The sequence below is a fragment of the Chelon labrosus genome, assembly GCF_963514085.1.
Source record: "Chelon labrosus genome assembly, chromosome: 11".
Classification (NCBI taxonomy): domain Eukaryota; kingdom Metazoa; phylum Chordata; class Actinopteri; order Mugiliformes; family Mugilidae; genus Chelon; species Chelon labrosus.
The window spans coordinates 5729609-5746417 of record NC_140344.1 but is presented as its reverse complement, the minus strand read 5'-3'; the positions used below and the strand labels follow the sequence as shown (position 1 = coordinate 5746417).

The window sequence follows — 16809 nt, the reverse complement described above, 5'->3', positions numbered from 1 at the left end:
CCTGACAAGCACACAAAATTCTCCACCCTTCTGCATTCTGAACACCATCTATTCATGGTCTTATGTGCTTTGTAGTGATTTCAGTAACTGTAAGTCAACATTTGTTAACTTCAACATGAGCCGCTCAGTCTCAAGTTTATCTTCAGCGCCGTAATCAAAGAAGAATGGCGACACACAAGCGCTCAAGTATAAGTGCTTACACCGACATCAGCGAAGGACCTGTGTAGAGCCCTTCCAGGAGTATACACAAAGCTTAAGCCTTACTCCCTGAGATCCAGTAACTTTGAAGATCTCATAAGGGCAAAAGTTTGAAAAGCATCTGCTGTAGCGTAGATGCTAAGGGGAAATACAGCAACAGTGAAGAGACAATGTCAGGTATGAGGTCTGAGAAGGTGGTATGGTGGTGAAAGAAGGGCAGCGTATTAATATCTTCTCTTTAATCCTTCTGCATAAGTCAGTAGTTGTTGTGATGCACAATAAACAGAATCAATTATCTTCCATGACAAATTTACCGTATTTAACCAGTTACATGTTTGCTCGGCCTTTAAGAGGGATCCAGAAATCTAATCCCTTCCAGTCACCGCTTGGGGTGCGGGGCGTCTTTGTGTCAGACCATTTAACTCACTAATTGGGTGTGTAATCCTGTCTGTTTCAACCCTCTCCCGCAGCACTCTCTCACACGGGATCCTGATCGCATTTCAAACATCTACTTTCTTTTCATCTGCATGTAAACCGCAAGGCTTCTTACTGCACCATTAGGATTTCTGCTCATGTGTGCTTTTTATTATTTATTTAATTTAAAAGACAAATATTATAAGAACTATATCCAGTTTTCTGCAAAACTAGACTGGTGGTCGGATTAGTAAAAGAAACACAATACCAGGGAATTTGCACAGTAAAGATTATTAGTACTAATAACTATCTGAATCTGCAGACATTAAAATTAGAAGTGTAGCTGAAATGCCATCCATGTTTATCATTAATAGTGATTGAAACCACAGGGGCCTTATCTGTAAAAACCACTCTGTAAACGGAGCCTCACTGTATCAATAAGGGCCATAAAAAGCAGCTGTAATTGCTCATCTATTTCAGGAGCTATGGGTTTTGAGTGTTACAGGAGAAGCAGAGGTCACAGGTCAGGTGAGGGTGAGGGTGAAGGGTCGTGCGTCCCTGCAGCAGAGACTTGTTGTCTGGCTAATGTTAGCCAGTAAATGATTCAGATAAAATAAAAGACACAAAGGGGGAAAACAACAAAAACAGACATTCAGGCTTATATAAACTTAATAACCTCAACCGATTCATGCAGAGAAATGTACAGCTAGTCTGTCATTACTTGTTTGTCAAAGTATGTAACACAAAAGCATCCACTTCAGTTGTGAACTGTAATCAGTGGTTTCTTTTTCCTCATGCCACTGAGGCGGAACCTACACAATGGTAGCCCTGAAAGATGCATCTGTACCTTGAAAACGTTTCACACATTCGTAGTTTGTTTCTGAGAGGCTGGTGTTCAGCTATGTGTACTGGAGCACGCCCAAACCTGCTACTGCAGCTCTGATCTCTCCAGCCACCACTAAACCACCTTCCCTCTGCAATAAATCATTAAGGGTGCTGCAAATCACTGAAAGTGACAGATGAAGGCTATAGATATGCTTGAGTTTGTGCACCTGTCTGAGATTGCAGTATATGAAGTCATATCATCTAGCTACAGTTTTTATCCAGCTGCTGGCAAAATAATCCAAGTAAATGATCAAATTCATTAGGTACACTAGTGAAAACGAATGCATTCCAATATATCTTTGGCTCATGACTGTGACAATGTCCAGTTTAAGTTGAAACACCATCACAATTCAACTGGATGTTTGGATGGAACTAAATATTGTACTAATATAAGCACTAAAGCGCTTCTGTTGTTTAGCCTAACCCACTGTTTTAAACAGGGTTGTCAAAATAATAGAAACATACAATTCAGCAGTACGACAAACCACAGCCTCCAGTAAACACTGTTCAACCAACAGCTCTCTTAAACAAATAACCATAACCTTCCTGAAGATAAGATTTAGTGAAGGACTGTTATATTAAACAAAGACATTACACAGCCAATAGCAATTAAGTATATCAAGCTATCAAACTATAGCCATAGGACCTTTACTGCAAAGAACCATGCAGGTGCTGAGATAAAGAGCAGGGAAAAAACACAGAGACAGACTGAGAGCAACCTTTGTTCATGCACACACAGCCAAAAATCAGAGCTAGAGCACCACTCCCCGTGGTCTCCGCAGACCGGTGAGTAAACAGACCAGATCTTTATGTGGAGGTTTGCTGAGAACAGCAGTGTAGCTGCTTGGGATGAGGTCACCTGCTACTGCTCTGTTCGCCTGAAGCAGGACGTCTCACTGTCCTTTAGAGAGGAAACAATTAAGCCTGTATGAAGGACAGGGAAGATGATGGGATGGCGAAGACAGAAATGGTAACAAGACAGAAAGTGTGCTTGGATCGTTGCCAGACGCTGCAGGCTGATTATTACATGCCTGCTCGCGGCAGTAAACAAAGTGAAACGGTAGTAGTAGGTTTAAGAGCTCAGGTGACGGCTTTGAAGCAGACCGCTTTCATCTGTTTGTGTTCTCCGCTCTGAAAATAATTCTGAAGACATCATGTGCCAGAAAACTTCCTGTTTAACAAGCAAGAAATGTTCAGAACTAGTCTTGCAAGATGCCAATTACAGGAACACAAACTTAATCACCTTTGCAATTCTTGGCTGTCATTTGTGTAGTCACTGTACTGAAATGAAAAATCGTGAACGACTCTACCTTTACCAACAAATGCATATCTTATGAAACCATAAATCCAAACAAAATGGTCTGGATCTCACAATAACGAGAGTATGCTATATTCATGTCTGCTCAATTCGCCAATTAAAATGTTCTTCAATCGATACATTAACATATACTATAAAAAAAAGGCCTAACCATGCTTTTAGGAGTTATGCGGTATTACCATTTCTAGAAGGAGAACGATTAAATTCTGCTTTGCTACCATAAACCCTAAGTACATATTACAACTGTTAAAAATGTTTCCATGATAGTATTAAGACAAGCAGTGGCTGCATGTTACACATCTATAGAAGCAATCACCTATGCAGCACAGGGATTATAGCAAGAGAGCTCAGTTGGTTTGAAAGGGGGGTGAGTACAAGCTTAAAGAGAAAGACTTAACACTGCAGGAGCTGGAATGATATCTGGGTTTCACAAAGACTTTAAACCTGTGTGTATTTTGAAGCAGGAGCGGGGTCTCACTGTGTGGACGTTTCACTGCATGTCTGGTGCATGCGTGTTAGCTCACCAGCTCAAATGTAACCACGTAACAGAGAATGAAACAACAATACGGACTTAAGAGAAAACTGTCTGTGGTGGCAATGCAGGAAAAGTACATCAAAAAGTGCCCTGAAGCTTCTATTTGGGGAATGCTTTTAAAGTAACAGGCCAATGAGAAGCGACATTTTTAGAATCAAAACGTCCAGAAGTGGTTTCATGTTCTGCCCATTGAGCCAGACAGGACCACCTACAGCACCAGACAAAGAGCTCATAGCAGCACCTATTTTAACTGAGCACAGAGGAGCTGTGCAAAACCATCAGCGCGTGCAATCTGTGCCACAGTCAAACACAAACCCATCACTGATAAATGCTTTATCTCCACATGCACGGTGATTCAATACTTCCCAACGATGCATCCGAGTGTCTTCCTGTGCGCTCAGTTTGTACTGTGCGTGACACAGAAGATGGGGTTGCCATGGCGACCGGTATTAGAAGCTACGAATTAAAGTCATAATCCGATCCCAGCGGGATATGATGCTGGTCTGGTCGAATAGAAGACGCCAAGAGGAGGGGCGACGGAAAGAGACAAACTCAGCATCCTGCCACTTGACTTGAGGAGGAGGTTAATTCACTGCTGACCCAGCGTCTTCTCTCTGCTTCCATTCTTTGACTGAACATCAAAAATCACTATTTATACACTTTTCCGGATAATTCTACCTCTTTCATACGCAATCGCTAAACCAGGGCTAAAATAAATATAAATGGTTTCTCTCATACTGACTTTCAGAGGATGTGACATATTAATTTAGTTTAGAAACTGGGCAGGCCTTGGTTCAAGGGCAGAGACCTACAATCTGAACTGAACGTCGCCTATGCTTCATCAGTTGATCAATGAGCCAGCAATGCTAACTCATCACAGTTCCACTAGCAGATGAAAATTGTGCCAAACATCGTTATAGTGCAAGAGATTAGATTTTTTTTAGTTAGTACAACATACACCATTATCTTGATGCCCCTTAATTCAAGCAGGAAAGAAATATTATGTATTCTTGGAAACATTTCAAATCCAGAAGAGCATGTTATATGCACCTCACAAAACCCAGAATCTTTGTCATAATCAGTTCACCGTAAAAACAGAACTCTGACATTAATGCACAACTTAATCCTACAACAGCTAAAAGATCATGAGGAAATCCCACCCCAGTTTCTGAAAATCCTCCTGCAAACACTGAAGTGCAGGGCTGAAACTGGAACATTCCTGCACTGACATTTGATCTCACTGAGAAATGGGGTGCACCATGAATCCTCTCTGTCTGTAACAACAGCCCTAACTGCCTCATTACCTCATGTGTCCATAAAGATTAGCCTCATCTCCATTCACATGTCACAGAGAGAAAATTCATTACATACTTTAATGAACAAAGACAAACACAGGCCTCCATCAGGACACTGTGGCTGATTTGTGATATACACTGCCCTGCTGCTGACCTGAGCTTATTGGTTCATCTTCCTCTAATAAAGCTTTGGATATGCATAGATACCCCACTGCTCTTTCACAGCTCGCGAGCCCTTTGGAAAATCAGAAAATATGCCTTTAAAAACAAATCAGGGTGCACTGAATCCCTGTGGCACGCTGATAACAACTTTACTGCTTCCTGTAGGTCAGGGGTCAGGGGGCAGACCACACCATCATTACCAGGGGAGGGAAAGGTTAGGCAACAGGAGGTGTCAGCAAGGGATCATCTGGAGCTGTCGACATGGAGAGGAAAGCCGACAGGGCAGGGTTCCTGTTGGTAGGAACGTGAACCCATTATTCATCCAACAGCACGTGCCCTCATGTAGCTGCGGTGAGGAAAATGCTCATTATGGAGGCGTTTCGTTTCTTGGGCAGCAGTGGCTTTAGCTGCTTATTGTGTTTTTGCTCTTAGCAAAAGACCACAGATTTTTATACTTTTTTTGACTGGAAAATGATTGGATGATTGCAATTAAAAAAATAAAAAAATAAATAACTCAAACACGTGAGCTGTTGATTCAACTCTGTTTCTATTGTTGAGGCTGTGGTTTGTAACACAATAGCATTTTATTGTGTTGTACCGACAGGTGTTACTATTATTTTCCCATTTTAATCAGAGGGTGTGACTAAATAACAGAAACACTGTAGTGGTTAATTCAATCCAGTTTAACAGCACCACAGACTACATTGTCCAAAATGATCATCCAGTTAAACTGCCACCTACCTGATGCTATTTCAATGTAAACTGAACATTAGAACAGTCATGAAAGGGGACTGTTCACCAGTGTACCTAATGAACTGATGTGTGTAACAATTATAATTATGGAAACTGGTGGTAATGCAGTAAAGCCTCTCTCTTTTTCTGGCCTGGTTGACACGCTTTTTATATGTGGACACACCAGTGTGCTATGAATGATGCATCCTTTTCAGGAGTGGAAACGCTAAACCAAACATGTTCTTCCTTATAAAGGAGGTGTTTAATTAAAGTTGGATCACCTAGCCCGTCAAATAAACTCTTACAGTCTACACTTACATGGAATCACTAATATGGACATCATGCAACATCAGCACCTCCTAAAATCAACAGCTTGCAAGTGTGAGCAGTTAAACTGGGCGGCTTCTCTCACATGTTCTCATTAAAACTGATGCTGATGCTGCAGAATAAAACGTCAAAAACATGTGGAAGAAGCATGTGCACCAGCGCAAGACATATTTCCACCGGCTGTTTGATTTTGCATAAATATATTTAACCATGCATGTGCGTTACACGGAGCCCGTTTGCATATGGATAACAAGATCCTTTATTCGTGTAACACAGACGTTTAAAAGCTGTTGCAGAAGTTTCCCAAATCTCATAAAAGTCAAGAAAAATATTGTCTTCTGAAGAAAAGATTGAACATCGTCAATCTACTGTACAAAATTTAAGAAATACTGCATGTAGTCTCAAAATCACATATAAGTCACAGTTTGATTTGTACTGTGGTATAAATACCATAATCAGCAAAAACTATACATCTACACAATAATATCAGCATTTACTTCAACTCTGGTTGATATCTTCCAAATAATAACAGACCGGTGTCCAGAAAAAACAGATATGATTTTCTTTCACTTACTCAAAAAGAGAAAATTGCTACAGTGTGATCTATTACACAAATGATATTTCCTCAGAAATTCCACTGCTCCTTCACAGAGTTAAACCGGTAGTCGTCAGTGAACCGTGTGCTGTTGACACAGGAATCCCATCTGTGTCAACCATGCGCCAGTGAAACACAAAAGCTAGCACTGAAAACTTGGAGAGAGTATGTGTGTGTGGGTGGATGAGGACACATCAGCCACCATCTGCAGCACTGAAGCCAGATAGAAGATAACAGGTTAAGTAAACACACCATTTGAGATCAAGTCAAAGTCAGTTCAGCTCCACAGCTAACTGTTTGCATCTCTGTCAGACACATGATTTTATTTTAGTTAGTGGGTGGCCAATCAACACAAAATAAAATTTTAAACAAAGACATCATCCATGCTGAGTGTTCACACCTGAAGCGAACACTGCAAACCACTCATGAATATGCAGATTCAACCAGCTGCTACATGACGCCAGCAGGTGGAGGGAGTTCATTTGCACATGGTGCCATCAACACCGTTTAATCTAGGCCCGCAGTCGAGGTGCAAGACTGTCTGACACAGGAAGCGGTGGCATCCTGAGACAGTGAGTAATCTACATTAGAGTTTTCCTCACCTTTTAATTTGTACTTTTATCCGATGACAAAAGCTTTTTCTGTCAACATTCTAAAAGCCTAGCATCCAGTTTCTGATTATATCTGACACAGAACCAACTGCAAGCTCTAATTTGAGCAGCCAGACAATGGCTGGCATTGTTCCTTAAAAGGTAACAATGACTGAAATAGTCTCATATCAAATGTATGATAACTCTTTCTTGCTTTAAATTTCCTTCTTAAAATGCTTAAAGATTTACCTGAATCAATCCAACCAGTGTGTAATTATTCTTTTCATAACAACACTGGCAAATAAGCCATTACAGTAAAAATTGAACAAGCAGTGCTTGAGAATATTGATGGAGTCAGTTACAGTATGTGCCCTCATGTAGCTGCAGTGAGGAAAATGGTCATTATGGAGGCCTTTTGTTTCTTGGGCAGCTGTGGCTTTAGCTGCCTACTGTGTTTTTACTCTTAGCAAATGACTATAATAGATGTTTATACTTTTTTTGACTGGAAAATGATTGGATGATTGCAATTAAAAAAGAAAAAACCTCAAACACGTGAGCTGTTGATGCAACTCTGTTTCTATTGTTGAGGCTGTGGTTTGTAGCACTATAGCATTTTATTGTGTTGTACCGTCACGTGTTACCATTATTTTCACAACCCATTTTAATCAGAGGGTGTGACTAAATAACAGAAACACTGTAGTGGTTAATTCAATCCAGTTTAACAGCACCACAGACTACATTGTCCAAAATGATCATCCAGTTAAACTGCCACCTACCTGATGCTATTTCAATATAAACTGAACATTACAAGAGTCATGAAAGGGGATTTAGTGAAAGACTGTTCACTATCAATCCAATCCAATCAATCCAACCAGTGTGTAATTATTCTTTTCACAGCGACACCAACAAATAAGCCATTACAGTAAAAATTGAACAAGCAGCGTTTGAGAATATTGATGGAACAATTAATTCTTCAAAACAAATGTTGAAGTTAACAAAAGGATACCAGTAACAAATTATATGAATTTGCTTTTTAAAGTCTTATTTTGGGTTTTAGACTTGATAAAAGAAACCGGTATTGTGAAGACATCCCCTGGTACTCTGGGAAAATGAAAAGTGCATTGAAAAAAATATCTCTGGATGCAACTGGATAGTCCTACAACCAATCAGAACCATTTTGTTGCCGTTACTCTTCTTCATTCAATTGGTCCATCGATCTTTGATAGAGCATAATCAGCTCCCAAGCAGTAAAACTGCCGCTCTAACATGGAGATCTATGGGGATTTACTCGCTTTTAAAGCTACACTCAAGTAGCCATTTAAGGAACTGCAGTTTTGGGCACTTCCGAGATATGTTGAATGGCTTTGTTATGGTCATGCTCTAAACTACACTGGAGCATTATCTTCCATAGCTTGTAGGCATCATAGCTTGTGTTATTGTCAGGTATGTAATATAAAAATACTGAGTTGATAAAAAAAACAGTCACACAGGGCATAACAGTCATGGGTTGTTAACAACTCATGTTTGAAATCAGGGCAGTGACACTGAAATATTTCATATAATGGTTAGACAGACACATTCTGATTGATGAATCATGACCAGCTAACTTCATACAGAAAACACATGCATTCCTATCAAGTGCACAAATAGTGTCTTGCAATAAATAACAATGTGGCAGCTTACTATGCAAATAGAGCTATTTGTGAGTGTCTGAGTCCTATTTGTGATGTTCTGCTGGCAGTTTGATGGTGGATGTTAAGTTACATCCACATCCTATTTGTGGCAGCTGTTCTACATTTAGACCTCATCCGTTTTAGCTGAGCCCTTAACTGGACAGATCACACACACAGAGGAGAGGGCATCAACATCAAGCAGGACGAGACATGGGGAAACCTAAAGTGAAGAGGCAGGACATAACACAAAAAGAGGAAAGTGCACCAGAGCAAGACGGTGCCAGCATCAAAGCAAACAACATATTTGCGAGGGTGTGGCATATATACGAGCTATAATTACATCCAATTTAATTTGAATGACCAGCTTGTTTCCAAAATGCTACATAATGGAAGGGAAGGAGGAGGATGTCCACATGTGGTGCATGTGGACTACACAGCTGAAGATTCTCTGCACTGGTGCAGGAGAGACGGGCAGAAATGCGCTGACTCCCTAGGTCGTGATATAGATAACTGAGGTCTTCCAGCAATGCTGCGGCCAGTCAGGAGTCTATTTTGGGTCAAGTTGAGTTTAAGTGTAGGCTATGCTTAGAACAATCTTGGAATAAAAGAATCTTCTGTCTAGAAGAAGCTTATGAGGGCCAAACACTGGAAATATATTTGGGTTCAACCCAAATTGCTGTGATATGGGTCAGCCTGTATTACAGTAATTTGGTCCTGCTATTACAGCAGTCCTAAATAACATCTACCAAATTTATTTCCCCTATTTAGAACTTTTCTTAGTTGTGTCATAAAGGTCTTCAAACTACTCGTGTTGTCATACCAAATTTTACACTGACATACACTGATCAGGCATAACATTATGATCACCTGCCTAATATTGTGTAGGTCTCCCTTGTGCCTCCAAAACAGTTTGTCTGGCAATAGAATGTTGTTAGTGGGGGCCTTTGGGTCCTATGGGTTGAGGGGAGGGGCCTCTGTGGATCATCCCACAGATACTTGATCAGTTTGAGATCTGGTGAATTTGAAGCCAGGTCAACACCTTGTGCTGTTCTTCATGTTTTTTTGAGTTTTTCCTAAACCATTTTTGTCTGTGCGCCTGTGTCAGGCTGCATCCTGCTGGGGATGGCTGCTGCCGTCAAGGAGTGTCATTGCTATGGGGTGGCGGTGTCTGGTCTGGTCTAGGTGAGTGCTACATGTCTAAGTAACATCCACATGAATACCAGATCCAAAAGATTCCCATCAGAACATCGTAGTGTCACAATTTGGTCAATGTGATTTACTTCTCCTGTGAGTGGTTTTAATGTGGCTGATTGGTGTACAACATAAAAAAATAATAACTCCACACAATATCTGTCTTCAGACTGTTGTCTGGAAGAAACAAGCCACCTAAAGATATGACGTAAGGTTCTGTCAAGTTGAAAAGGACATTTATTACCATTTGTTTACATTTTACACTGCCTTCAAATGGGACGTGTGAGCTCATGGTTACCACGTGGCAAGTCGTGTACACAAAATGTTTGGCTGCAAGTGGTAACATCAGTCATAAGTCATGACAACACTGTCGCTAGCAGATGTCTAGAAGCCACAGAGGCTAAAACTTTAGCAAGCTAACAACCAGGTAACAATGTAGTAAATGTAAAGGCATAATGTAGAGATGATACTGTTGGGAATGTCAGCATTTTCCACACACATCTTATCAAACTAGGAAGAAAACTCAGTAAATACAATATATCAGCGTCCACCAAAACATCAGCAAATATGCCACAATTCATAGACTTTTAGCTGTCTGAAAGATTCAACTTACAAACGCCACATGTGGACTTTTCTCGTCAACACGGTAAACATGACCCCATTTGAAGGCAGCATTATTGACCAACCTAGGTCTGTAATCACAGTTACCATCACAAATGGCATCTTAAATGGCAACACTACAAAGTCATACTGGTTGGCAGCCTGAGTACACTCCTTATGCAGCAGGACTATAAAATACATGTGATGTTAGGTTGGATATGTGACACTGTAATGAAGTGTCTATTCAAAGCTGGCCTCTGCTGAGCTCCAGCTCTCTTGTTGGAAACGCACTACTCCTTCAACTGGTGCTACAGGCAAAGTAGGTGTTATTCATAGCTTCTGCCTGGGTAACTTGGCTAGCACCTTCACACTTTGGCTAACACCTAACAAGACAAGTGGCATGTGCAGAGATGTACATAATACAGTAGGATGAATGCTCCCTTCAGGCCATTTCTCTAATAAAGGCATACAGATCATAGCAGGCAACTAATTGCTCTAGACAAAAGGGGAAGGAATGAACTACATTCCCCAATGGCAGAGAAGAAGAACCTGAATACAATCTACTGTTGACCATATAACTGGACTGTACCCTAGGACGATCTTTCCTTTTTGCAGTTTGGCCCAGTGTTTTAGTGACAGTTACAACTCGTCTTCATCACTATACAGGACTAAGAAACGGTGCTGTTATCCATGGCCTCAAGTTGTCCATGGCCTTCTTCTTTGAGTTGTTTTGACAATAGCTCATAATTAAATCTGAATCCAGACTGGAGTACTGTTATAAAAATACCTCCTGTTTTCAGTGGCAAGAGAGCCACTGAAAACTGGCAACTTGGACAAGAGCAGTTCATGCAACCAATTGACCAGACGACAAAGAAACTATAGCCCTATACGATAGGAATTTAAGTTGAACGCTTAAAATGCTTTGGAAACTTACATCATTTTGTCTAAAGTCTCAACTTTCAAGAACCACCTGCCGTTTATATTTGTTATTTATTAATCTGATGAGAATTTATGCTCATAAATCATATCGTAAAACAATACAACAGTAAAACAAATGACACTCAAAATGTCCTAATCACCAAAGCTTCAACCGTCTTTTTTCGTCTTAGAGATAGTTTGTAATTGCACAAGAAAAAACAAAAGGGCAGTCGTGAGTAATACTCTTAGTATTACTATTAGCGATGCGTTTTTGATGAAAGACAGTTTTTAATATTAATCAGAATGATCAGATCACGGCCAGTTCCAAAGCACCAGCATAGGGTATTAAACACATACTCAGTTCAGACTGAATATTCGTGACCACGTGAAACTTTTGTGTGTACAGCCCAGTCCTCATACAATCGGCATGTGTTTAAGGCAACACATTTAGCTTCAAGTGCAAGGGTAGGGGCACAGAGGGGTAGAGTTATTGCTTTGGAATTATGGTTACTACAATGGGGGTGAATGGAGAACAGCTAAGGACAACCTAAACCCAAATACATACACAGACAGATTCACAGGACCACGAGTCAGCGGGTACCTCCTGACAGACCGGCTTGGCTCAGTGGATGTGAACAAAGCACGAGGTCTGCAGAGGATTTAAACCCACCGGGGCTTTTGTGCTCGCATGGCGCTGCCATGGGTGACGAACACGCATCTACATCTGAGCTCCCGCTGGTCCTCTGCCAGTCGTCTACCATCCTGCCACTGCTGGTACTTTCAGCGCACATTGAGTATTTTGCTGTTTATTTTAACACAAAATTCTCCACGTTTTCAACTCCAAGTGAAAATTCCTCCCGAAAAAACTTTCTGTCATCAAAATATGTGCTTTTATATAAACACTGGAAAATAAATCGTCTATTTTTACGACTCAAAAATTTGAGACAACTCAAAAACAGACATAACTTTGAGTGGCCACCTTTCCAGCAGTTTACCAAACTGCATCTCATCTATCCTCTCAGTTGACAGGTCCCTAGTCTCTGTTTGCACTGGGAGAGAACCCCACCACAGCCATTGTCAGCTGTTGTCTCTTGTCATCTGAGTTGAGGCCTGTTCTGGTCATTAAGTAATAGAAGATACTTGACTTGCTCTAATCGTGTAGCTCATTTTAACAAGATTTTTCTTCCACACTTAACCAGTCTGTTCAGTTGGCTTGTGAGCTACAACCTGAGGCTTAGACTTAGCCACTTATACCAGTTGCTGCATGCCTCCACGTCATTACATTAAAGTATGCCTGTAACTTAAGCCTTAAGCGGTTTAGGTACCTCTTTAATTTCATTATCAGCATTGTTATGCCCCGCAGCTGAGAATCAATCAACAAGTCCTTACAGGGAAAACAGAATCACGGTATTTCTTGATTATATATGTGTTTTTACTTTGTTGGTTGCTTTATGCCATTGTGTGCTTCACAAGCTTGGCAACAGTAGCTAAACTACAGCACGGTAAGTTGTTACAGCAGATATAAACATAGCCAGTTTCTCCCTCTTGCTTTGATCAGCACTCCTCATCTGTCAGCACTCTGAAAATAAATGATAGCTGCTTTTTGTTTGTTGTATTGTAGTAATCGCCCGAGCAGGCAGGTTCAGCAAGTCCTCAGTTCAGTTGAGCCCTTCCCCTCAATGTACACCAACCCTTTAAGACAAACTACAGTGCTGTCTTGTACTGTGCAAATAAACCATCTCCACCACAATGCATATGTCATTTCTCGATGCACCTTCAACAGTCATCTTTCTACACATGGTTAAACACATACTACTGATGCCAATGCACGTTAAAAGCAAATATTTTGAGCTTTGAGTTCCTTTGTGGAAGTTTAAAAGAACAGGACTGGGTCTGTTCAGATAAGCTGAGGTCTTAAACCGATTAAACGGCCTCAAGGACCACTCGGTCCTTAAAGCAACTCTGTTTATGGGATCAGGTATTATGGCTTAGACTGCACATTGATTTGCTGGTCTCCCAGATAAGCCTTTTCCACTTTTTCCACGACATGTACACTTCAGGCACTTTGTTGCCACAGCCCTACTCCTTGGTTGGTTGGGTTTATTTGGGTCTTGAAGCAGCTGATATCCACTGGTTGTGCACGTGCACAGAAAGCACATTTGCAGTCTTGACAAAAAAAAAAAAATTTGGTTTGCAGTGGTTAAAACAAGCCGCTTAAAATCCATCATAAGAGCTGCATGTCACAGATGAAAACAGGATTCAGTAAACCTCTTAGAGCTAATTACAGCTCCGGTTTTAACATGCATCATTATATTTTATCAAGAGAGATCGACTGCGCTGTTCCGAGTACAAATAACTGGTTTTACATATGAGTAAGTGAAATGCAGTGTACTAAAATCAGCTGTAATTTTAGTTCTCGGAACCACAACACAAACCAAGCAGTTCTTACTGAATGAAAGGAATTGCTGGAATTTGCATCCCCTTAGAAAGAGTCTGGGAAATGGCAAGCGATTTCAAACACAAACTCAGTTCGGTTCTGGACTTTATTTCGTTCTAGTGTCCATTCGGCCGGTCCAGTCAGGCGACGTTATTTGGTAAGAGATGATGTTCGGAGTTCACTTGTGCAATTAAAAGGTGTTTTATTTGCATTTTAACCATTCCCAATGCAACGCACTTCGACAGCACTGCACACTGCATTCTCCAAAGCAAGAATGTCTCAGATTGTACCACAGAACTCAGGTAAAACCCCAGTAGTCTCAGAATAAACTAAACCTTCACAGTAAGGCAGCTGCATTGTACCGCACCTATCAACCAGTGTGTATTGTGCTTGCTCAGTGCAACCAGATGAACAATTTTCCACTAACTGTGCAGGTCCAGGGGGACCGTATTACAGGCTCCAAATGGGGATGTTACTCTCTTAACACACACTGGTCACAGTAAATAGTGATCTGTGACATGCATTTTCCTCCAGGACCTCATCTGCTTAACCTCGAACTTGCTGAATTACGACTACGCTTCCACTGATAACAAACGGATGGCTATTCACGTTTGTAAAAACTGATTTTACAAAACTGTTGACTGATGGCACGAGTCCTGAAGTGTCTGAAGTTTCTCCATCATCCGGGTCATGGCATATCTATCTGCAGTTGTTTGGGTCTTCTCGTCTTGCCACCTGGATGAGTGAAACAGCTTTACGAAGATCTTCAAGAAAACCAAGACAAGTCCAGCTGCCTTGATTTAGCTTAAGTTTAAGATGAGATGACGTCTTAACATCATCTCATCTTAGTGTTTAAAATCTGCATATTTCAGTCAAACCGACCATCAAATGATGAAATCGGCACACAAACGTCTCACCAAAATGTGGATTTTCCCCAACATTTTCCAAATGCCAAGTGGAATCAGGAAGGTCCGCACAACAGTCACACACAATGATGATGCACTTTTGTGCCATTATGGTGGAAAAATAACATAAACCAGTTCTATGATGGATAATAGAAAAACAGGAAGGAGACAAGATATGAGCAACAAACATGCCATTATGTATCATCTTCATAGTGATTGAAAAGATCCGTGAATAGCTTTAAACAAAAGATACAAAAAGACAGACAGACAGACAGACAGACAGACAGAGAGACTGGTTTCCCATTGTGCCAGTGTCACTGTGCCACCTCACCAGCTGGCTGGGAGCGGCCTTTTTCAGCATGACAGCACACATTAAGCACTTGGAATTAGAGAAAATTAAGCTTGGTTCTGTCTGCTATCAAAACCTAACAGGTCTGAATTGACTGTAACAGTCTTGGATAATCGAGGGCCATGACCGGGCTGTCTACTGAATGATTACAAACAAAGAGCAGGCTTGACAACCTTACAGGAGCGGCACTGAACGCTCCACTGTCCTTTCCTTGAAACCTGGCTGTCAGTGAAGCTCTTCTTTCATTGATTAACTGTCTCTCTGCAGGAGGCTTCGAGGAGAGGCCGGGCTGTTGGAGGAACACAGGCTGATTGTCTCTCTATCCACCCTCTCTGTCTTTCTTTCTCTGATAGCTCGGCCGTTACCATAGATATCATCCTTCCTCCCGACGCATGCATGCCAGAGTGTACGGCCCATGTGAGTGCACCTGTGCAACGGGCGTGATGCTTTTAATTTTTGCCGTGTCCAGACACAAAAACTGCAACTCCTAGCCGCAGGGATCAACAAATGCACCGAAAATGAGTTCTTAAAAGCCGATAACGGCATCAAGATTTATTTGCTGGAACTGGGTCACTGTGCATACATGGACTGAGCTTGATATTTTATAGACACCGGGGTCCATGGATCAGCAGATGCTGCTGAAGACCTGCAGGTGTTTGTTAGGCCCGCGGCACTGACTGACAGGTGGCGCCGGGCAATTAAGACAGCTACGCATTTAGCAGTTAATGGAAAATTAAAAGACAATTTAGTGACTTACCTCAGTGCCACACGGACTGAGCTTTCATCCTGCCCCGTCGTCATGATTCTTCATACAATAAACGTTAGAAAAAGAACAAAAACCGGATTTTTTTTTTTTTTTGTGTGCTGGCTGCTTGCCTCTGGCAAATCAGCGAGAAAAGAGTGCGCACTCCCCCGGCAGGCGAGCTGACTCGAGCAACGGGGCTGTTCACCTCGACTTCAGCGCCGCCATTTCAAAACACAGACAATATCTTAAAGGTGTTCTGACCATGGTCACCAGGAAAGAGTTAGGTGGCGTGTAAGCATGTCGCGTCTAAGTGCGCTGCATCTCTGCGCAGCTCGGCCCGGATGCTTCAGCTTCGGCTCGAGCCCACATGCAGACTGCCGCTCCTGCCGCCGCTGCTAGGTGAGCCATTTGACGCGCGCGCGCACGCACGCACACACATATATAGAAACTCGTACACGCGCCGCGTGCGTCTTTCTGCTCCGTTTACGCACCGGGAGGGAGCCGCAATGCGTCAGCAAGCCACGCCCTCTCCCGGGTAACGGCTGCGAGATGACGTCATAATAAGGTGTTATCCACATTTTATAAAGAGAAGAAGAAAAAAATCACTACGTGGTAAGGCTACACCCTCTTTTATCTATGGTTACACCTCCAAAAAGTGACAGAAATACTGCTCTTTCCACTCTCAAATTTGAGAATAATTTGATAATACAACAGGTAAATTACACATGTGTAAATCAAAAATGTCTGTTCTATTATTCTTATTTAACTATATATTAGTTTGTAATATGTATTATTATATTATGTATATTATTTTATTCGTGTCTGCTTTAGTTCAAGCTGTGAGAGATTTTCTTCCCGTAAAAGTAGAAGTAAAGTTATTTGGCAACTCAAACTACCTACTTTGCCCTTCTCTTTCCTCTCATGATGAATTTAATTCAGG

General features: G+C 41.5%; 1 protein-coding gene across 2 annotated transcripts in view; it reads right to left on the bottom strand.

The window, feature by feature from the left end:
• The window catches only part of kif21a (kinesin family member 21A), a 46743-nt gene extending 30481 nt beyond the window's left edge, over positions 1–16262 (bottom strand). For both annotated transcript variants that reach the window (XM_084556011.1, XM_084556010.1), the window contains exon 1: positions 15882–16262. In XM_084556011.1, coding sequence (XP_084412137.1) covers positions 15882–15925 — 44 coding nt within the window. In that variant the 5' untranslated portion in view covers positions 15926–16262. The remainder of the gene's footprint in view (positions 1–15881) is intronic.
• Between the last annotated feature and the right edge of the window lie 547 nt (positions 16263–16809).